The sequence below is a fragment of the Amblyomma americanum genome, chromosome 4 (assembly GCF_052857255.1).
Source record: "Amblyomma americanum isolate KBUSLIRL-KWMA chromosome 4, ASM5285725v1, whole genome shotgun sequence".
Taxonomy (NCBI): domain Eukaryota; kingdom Metazoa; phylum Arthropoda; class Arachnida; order Ixodida; family Ixodidae; genus Amblyomma; species Amblyomma americanum.
In genome coordinates, this window is record NC_135500.1 from 119,342,277 (window position 1) to 119,349,871 (window position 7,595).

Below are 7,595 nucleotides of genomic sequence, written 5' to 3' on the forward strand. Positions count from 1 at the left end.
GTGGGTAATTAATATATAAATTATTTTTGTCAATTTTTTTATACTGCTATCATCATTCTAACGCGCACCGTAACGAGGAAGTGCTCTCGTGGCGGCAGCTCGCAACAGCACAAAGCATTTTTTGATTGGTCGAAAGCCTCTTCCTTTGCTGACGTAAGGGTCTAACCGGCAGCGTTGGGGTTGCGAGGGGCGAGTAACGCGACGGGAACGTCGAGAAAGTTCTCGAAGCGGGGCCTACTTTTGCCGCTACGAGCTCACTGCCGATTCATTCGTGATCAGTGCGAGCACGCCATATTCACCGCGCTGTGTCGTCGCTCATAGGTGACCATGTCAGTGATCGGGTTCGACTTCGGCAACGAGAACTGCTTCATCGCAGTTGCTCGTGCCGGTGGCATCGAAACAATCGCCAATGAGTACAGCCAGCGAGTCACGCCGTAAGTTTGTCCAATTTTTAACTCGAGCTCTTGGTGTAGAGCCCTGCATGAAGCCGCATGTCACGCGTAACGGGCAGATCTCAGCTGACTGAATCTGTGCACGTTAATTTTCATTCATTAGTGTTTTTTTCCTTCACGAATAAGGCTCCGCCGGCCCACGCGGCCTTCGAGGGGCGAGAGTTGACTGGCGGTTTTCCGACAGGCTGCTCGCGTGCGTAACTCTGTATCGCGTTCCCTTCTCGACAGGTCCTACGTTGCGTTTGGCGAAAAGACGCGTGACTTGGGCGTGTCGGCCAAGAACAAACAGGTGACGAATCTGAGGAACACGGTCTTTGGATTCAAGAGGCTTCAGGGCCGCAGAATGGGCGACCCGCAAGTCAAGCACGAGTCTACGTTCCTGCCGTATTCGCTGGTCGACTTGGGCCACGGGCGAGTGGGCGTCCGCGTCCGCTACCTGAACGAAGACAAGAGCTTCTCCATCACGCAAATCACAGCCATGCTGTTTACGAAGTTAAAGGACATCGCAGAGACGGCGCTGAAGATAAAAGTGAACGACTGCGTGGTGTCGGTGCCCCACTTCTTCACCGATGCCGAGCGGAGGGCGATGCTGGACGCGACGCGCATCGCGGGGCTCAACTGCCTGAAGCTGATGAACGAGACCACTGCCATCGCGCTCAGCTACGGCTTCTACAAGAACGATCTGCCCGAGGAGAAGCCGCGCATCGTCGCCTTCGTCGACATGGGCCACTCGGCGCTGCAGGTGGGCATCGTGGGTTTCAACCGAGACCGGCTGAAGATGATGGCCACGGCTTTCGAGAGCGTCGGCGGCCGCGACTTCGACATGGTGCTGGTGCGCTACTTCGTGCAGGAGTTCAAGGAGCGCTACAACCTGGAGGTGTCCAGCAACCGGCGCGCGCTCATCCGGCTCATCACCGAGTGCGAGAAGCTCAAGAAGCAGATGAGCGCCAACCCGCACGAGCTGCCCCTCAACATCGAGTGCTTCATGAACGACCGCGACGTTGCGGGCAAGATGAAGCGCGAGGCCTTCGAGGCGATGGCCGCCGAGCACCTGGCGCGCACCGAGCGCACGCTGGTGCGGGCGCTGCAGGAGGCCGGCCTGCGGCCCGCCGACGTCGACGCCGTCGAGCTGGTGGGCGGCGGCACGCGCGTGCCGGCCATCAAGCTGCTGGTGCGCAAGGTGTTCGGCCGCGAGCCGTCGACGACGCTCAACCAGGACGAGGCCGTGGCGCGGGGCTGCGCGCTCCAGTGCGCCATGCTGTCGCCCATCTTCAAGGTGCGCGAGTTCCAGGTGGTGGACGCGCAGCCCTATCCGATCGAGCTGTGCTACGCGCCGGGAAAGGGCGAGGAGGGCCGCGCCGAGGTGTTCCCGCGCTGGCACCAGGTTCCGTTCAGCAAGATGCTCACCTTCTACCGGAGCAAGCCCTTCACGCTGGAAGCCAAGTGAGTGCGCCGCCTTTAACAGTGCAGAGTGGACGATGCAGCAGAAGAAACGAACGGATAAGACAGTCGCTGTTTGTTCCTTCTCCTGTTACCTCCCCTATTTCCCGCAGCCCTGTCCTGTTCAAATTATGCGCCAGCTAGCCTGCCAAAGAGCGTTACATATATTGGCTCTATCACTTGGAGGGCTGGCCTGTCACTCATGTGGCAGCAAAACGACGACCAGGGCAGGGTTAGGTATGCATCAGTTTTGTGCACACCCTGCCTTGTCTCATGCTTCTGCACTGTGATACTATTGAAATATCTCGGGTGTGACTGCTGAAGCAACACTGGTGAAATCAGGTTTCAACAAACTTGCTTGCCAGTTATGTTGTAGCAGGTAGTTCTTACAAGCTCGGGTAGTTGTGTGCTGCATCTCGCATAATTGTTTGTGAATGTTAGTGTGTAATGCATGTCACTGCAAGACCTCAAATGCACGCTTGTGCAGCTCCGTTAGTCTCTTTTTTAAGTGCTGGCCCGAAACACGCGGGTTCGATCCCGGCCGCAGCGGTTAAATTTCGATGGAGGCGAAATTCTAGAGGCCCGCGTACTGTGTGATATCAGTGCACGTTAAAGAACCCCACGTGGTCGAAATTTCCGGGGGCCTTCACTACGGTGTCTCTCATAGCCCGAGTCGCTTTGGGACGTTAAATCCCCATAAACCATCTTTCTTAAGTCAGTGAGATAGGGCTGTGTTTCACATTCTGCAATGGTGCAGAGAGCTGTGGAACAGCGACGTGGAATATTTAAAAATGGCACTACCTGGTAATATATAAAATTAAGCACACGCGGCTTCAGCTGCCGTAAGTACTGGCGCCTCTGACTGTAACCTTGCACGCATGTCACCCAGGTACACGGCTGATGCAGCAGTGCCCTACCCGGACCTACAGCTGGGCACCTTCAGCGTGAACAAGGTTGTGCCCTCTTCTGACAACGAGGCCACCAAGGTCAAGGTGAAAGTGCGACTGAACCTGCACGGCATCTTCTCCGTGGTGTCTGCCTCGGCCGTCGACCGTGTCAAGCATGATGGCCGCCAGGCAAGTGGCCAGGACAACAAGTGTTCAAACGGTGGCGACCTAGCGGCGGCGGGGGCGGCGTGTGGCGATGAGGTGAGTCTGCCCCCACTCCCCCTCACCCCTTTGCAGTTTTGTGTCATTTTCAAAGCACCCACCCTTTGTGTTCTGGAAATGCTAAAAAACTCTCCCCCCATTCCCCCTGCCCACTACCCCCAGGTGCCCCCAGCCGAGGGAGGGGATCCAGCTGAGAAGGCCCAGGTACCCGAGAACAACAACCAGGCCAACAAGGAAGAGCGGCCAGAGCCACCCAAAACTGTAGGCATTGCCGCCCCCGCCAATTAGTAGCGTGTTCCTAACTGCTTTTGTCTCGCGCTCTTTCTTGCAGGAAAAGACCAAGGCACTTGAATTGCCAATCGAGTCACAGGTACCACAGCTGTCGCCCACCGAACTGGATCACCTAATCGAGTCCGAGGCCAAGATGGTGCAGATGGACCGTTTGGAGAAAGAGCGCGTGGACGCCAAGAACGCTGTGGAAGAGTACGTCTATGAGATGCGGGACCACCTGTCGGACAAGTACAAGCTGTACGTCCTCGAGAATGAGAAGGAGAAGTTTCTCAGCATGCTTAATGAGACCGAGAATTGGCTATACACCGAAGGTGAAGAAGTGGCCAAGAATCTGTATGTGGAGAAGCTGAACGCCCTGCGTGAGATTGGCCAGCCCATCCGAAATCGTTGCAAGGAGCACGAGGAACGAGGGGTCGCTGCGGAAGAGATGGGCGCAATCTTGCAGAAGTCTCGCAAGGCTCTCGTCGACTTAGCGGCTCGCTCACAGGAAGATGTCTACCAGAAACTCGCAAAAGCGGTGGAGGAAAGACAGAGCTGGTTTGACGGCGCAATGGGCGCCCTGTCTAATGCCCCGCTGCATGAGGATCCACCAGTGCTGGTGGCACGCTTCCGAGAGGAGACGAGAGCCATGGAGGCCCTTCTTGCGGCCCTCACGGCAGCGCCAAAGCCGCCCAAGGCTGAGACCCCTCCGCGAGCTGCCCCCGAAGCAGCCACACCCTCCCAGTCCGAGTCTACAGAGTCCGAAGAAGTAACCGAAAAAATGGATGTAGACTGAGCTGGCAACATTTGCGGGCCTGCAAACCCCTGCTTGTACATAACATGCACACTTCTGTCTGCGTTGGAGAAAACCATTGCTTAGTTTTTTTTTCTGTCCTCTGGAGCTGGACAGGATGTGGTTTGTGGGACATCCATGCAGACATTCTTGTGACGAACTGGTTCAGAGACTGGTGAGGTATAATAAACCACGGCTCGACAGTTTCACCTGCGAGCTTAGTGAAGTGCATCAGTGTGCAGTAGTGCTGGAAAATGAGGGCAGTCGTTTCATTTTTTTTTAATCTTCTTTACATGTTTTGAGAGCACATGAGGAGGTAAATATCGTTACTCATGAAAGTGTTGCTAACAAGAATTTTCAGTTGCATTATCTGTGCTAATGTATGGTGAGCAAGAGGTTTCGCTATGAACTTTGTCTGCTGCCTAATTTAACCTGGGACTTCCCTCCAGGATTCTTCGGTTGTTCAACTTTAGTGTGTGTGCAGAGGTCTGCTTTGCAGCACAGAGTTAGCAGGGAACACATGGCTGTTACGAAATTCTTAGGTGATGTATAAATTTGCCATGCCATTAATAAATTGTCCTGTTGCACCCAGGAAGCTTATGGTGTTCAGTTTTGTGCAAGCCCAGTTGCTACCCATCATATGGAAGTACTACACTCTTATCTTGCTGAAGTCTCTTCTAAAGTCTGTTTTTAAGCTGTTTCTGCTCATTTTGTTGAAAAGCAACTTATTTCTTGGAGAATTGGGATCATATGGAGCTAGTTTCGCAGTAGCGAAAAGCTCATATTGTAGGGGTCTTTCATCAATTTAACACTGTCCAGCATATGCAGAGCCAATGCTGCCCATATTTCAATGCCAGTCCCTTTGCTTGCTGTGCTATGGGACCTCTTTGGATGCTTTGGCTCATTTACCCCACAATGTGGCACCATGTGCTTGCATCCTAGCGTGGAACTTGGCTAGTAAATGTTGTTCTATAAAATGCCACCTAGCAAAGAACCATAACTTTCTCCACCTATTGCCCGTGATATGTCACTAGTTGAGGGCTGCTCTCTTCCTCTTGCTGCACGGGCAGAGTATGCACTAAGGCTCACGAATGGAAGAACAGGTGGTTATGAGGGGGCTTGATTTCATGAAACTGGCTGACATTGAAACCTAGGAGGTGGCTGAGCACTCCAGGCAACACACAGCACACTAAACCCAGCGATGGCTTTTCTTTACGAAGGGAAGTTACAGGGGAGGAGGTGCTGTTGCTGTGTCATTCCAGAAACTGATTAAGCTGCAGGACAGTGACTGGCTGCCTGGCATGTTACTCTATCTGTGGAAAGTTCACTCACTACACCCTCACACCCTTGCTGGGGCAGCTGGCAACATCTGTGGCAGCTCCTTGTAACTAGGCCTGGCAAGTAAATCCATTGTAATCGAGAAAATTTTTCCATGGCTTTCAACATTGAAAGTTGGCAGTTGTGCTGGAATTATCTTTTAAACGAAGCATACTGACGATATACGATGTCTTAATAGAGCTACTGCAAGTGGTGACTATATTCCACTGCATAGAAAGGGTGTTCCAGCTCCATAGTTTCCACCCCGTTGCCAGAATAGTCACGGAATGTAACAGTGGTTCTATGATTTACGAACTGGCAGAAGTGTCATAGCCAGCAGAGTCGATACTTTGTTGAGGACCCCTTCTAGTTTGCAATCGGCCGTCCTGCGATGGCCGCAACCTCCCCGCTTGAGCAAATTTTCTCACTTTGTTGCCCCACCAGATTTTCTGCTGCCGTCAATTGTCTCTCGCTTTCCTTGGCACCTGTTCTGTGCATTGTGATTCCTGCTCAGCTGCATTTCCTTGTGCTAATTTTTGCTAGAACACCATCAACTTGCATTTGTTGATGCAGTGGAAGCATCCTGTTTAAAAAGCCAGTAGAGCCGTTGAATGGCTGCAGTACTGAATGTAATTGTGCCAATTCCGCTATCTTCAAAAGGCATTTGAATAGATAGAGTGACTAGCATGTGCAATGCCAAAATGGGTCTGCGTTGAGGTGCCATCCATCCATTTCTGGTGTTTTGAAACTAATCACAAGATAACACGTGCAATTCAGCCAGGAGTTGTAACTTTCTGCCACATTGAATTCACTGAGGACATACAAATTTCCATTATATGGAGCACTCTAGCTGTTATACAACAGTGGCTGTGCAGCACATTTTCTCCAGGGTCTGAGGCACCAACAGTGTAGTATGTCGTAAAACCAAAACCAAATTAAAGGCCCACATTGATAAGGCAGAAGAGTTTGTACAAAAAATTAAGCTCACTGGTTCCCATTCTTTTTACGTTAAAAAGGTTCATGAAAAACATTGTGCAAATAGGACCACTCCTCTCTCAGAGAGTGACTGAAAACTGCCGCGTTTGACGTCACGGCCAATGAGACCCAGGCAGTCCTGGCCTTGGGCATGTGGAGAAAAACTGCCAGACGTTTTACCCTCCTCTGAGGAGAAGCCACAGTGGTAGCTATACTGCAACGCTACTCTTTAAGTGTGCCCACCCCACCGTACAGATATCTTAAATGACCACAAAGGACACATTGTTGAGAGCACCCCATTGTTCCCAAAAAAGGGTTGCGTCTTATTATGTATTATGCAGACACTACTTACCCCGGGGAACATCCATATGCAGGTGCTGCTAAATAACTGCGCATATTAAGAAATGCTAACAAGGCTTTACATTAAAAGGATTGGTCTGTATGCATGAAAACAACTGTTCTGCCCATTTGCATTTTTTTTGTGTTAGGTTTGTTCCTGTGTGCGCATCACCTTCACAATCAATAAAGCCCATGGTTGTTAGCACTTTGTGACTTGCCATTGTACTAACGCTGCCTTTTCCATGTCTATTGAGTGTCCATTAACAGACCTAATTCCACACCTTTTAACCCGTGGGTCCCCCTGATGTAGGCTCCTGATGTCAGTGCTCCCAAAAGTGAGCACTCTGTGATCATGACACAAATGGGGTTGGGAGTGAGCATTCTTGTTGAAAAGTGGGCCTCTAGAGGGCGGGAACTCCTTGTTGCTAGAAAGTTTGTGGGAAAACTGAGTCTGGTGAGAGAGCAAAACTATTTTGATAAAATATTAACGTCAAAATTTTTTGGTGCTGTTGACTCTCTCTACCAGCTCCTGGTGCAACGCAATGTCTTTAGCGTGTGCTCGATGGACAAGTTTCATGGCGCCTCTTCAACAATGTCGGTCATAGGCAGCCAGGCGTTCACCACAATGGCTAGAGATTGTAAGGCAGATAAGAGCAGAATGAAGGGTTGGATGAATGTGTGAGCACTGAAAACATAGCTGCAGGTTTGGACACTCAGGATATGCGTAGAAATGATGGTAGTATGAAAGTCCTGACACTGCATGCGTGCTGTGATGGACACTACAGTGGAAGGCCGGATTAACATGTTCAGTGCATCGCGCTCACTAGTGGGTCACATCTTGTATGCATGCTGTGCGGCCACAAATACTGTCACGCGATGAAGCTGTGGGAATGCATATCA

At 51.3% G+C, this 7,595-nt stretch overlaps 1 protein-coding gene across 1 annotated transcript; it reads left to right on the top strand.

Moving 5' to 3' along the window:
* The first annotated feature begins 54 nt into the window (after nucleotides 1–54).
* Nucleotides 55–4,659, top strand: Hsp110 (heat shock protein 70Cb). Its single transcript, XM_077661574.1, has 5 exons — nucleotides 55–434; nucleotides 681–1,895; nucleotides 2,782–3,040; nucleotides 3,164–3,262; nucleotides 3,333–4,659. The coding sequence occupies exons 1-5, from the start codon at nucleotides 328–330 to the stop codon at nucleotides 4,065–4,067; spliced, it is 2,415 nt and encodes an 804-aa protein (XP_077517700.1). The 5' UTR covers nucleotides 55–327; the 3' UTR covers nucleotides 4,068–4,659.
* The last annotated feature ends 2,936 nt before the right edge of the window (nucleotides 4,660–7,595 follow it).

What these genes read in the sequence shown, in the direction of transcription:
- Hsp110 (XM_077661574.1), top strand. Translation starts at nt 328, where the DNA reads ATGTCAGTGATCGGGTTCGACTTCGGCAACGAGAACTGCTTCATCGCA. An exon ending in CCCTTCACGCTGGAAGCCAA is followed by an intron (nt 1,896 to 2,781) that starts GTGAGTGCGCCG and finishes CATGTCACCCAG; the next exon opens with GTACACGGCTGATGCAGCAG. An exon ending in GGCCAGAGCCACCCAAAACT is followed by an intron (nt 3,263 to 3,332) that starts GTAGGCATTGCC and finishes TCTTTCTTGCAG; the next exon opens with GAAAAGACCAAGGCACTTGA.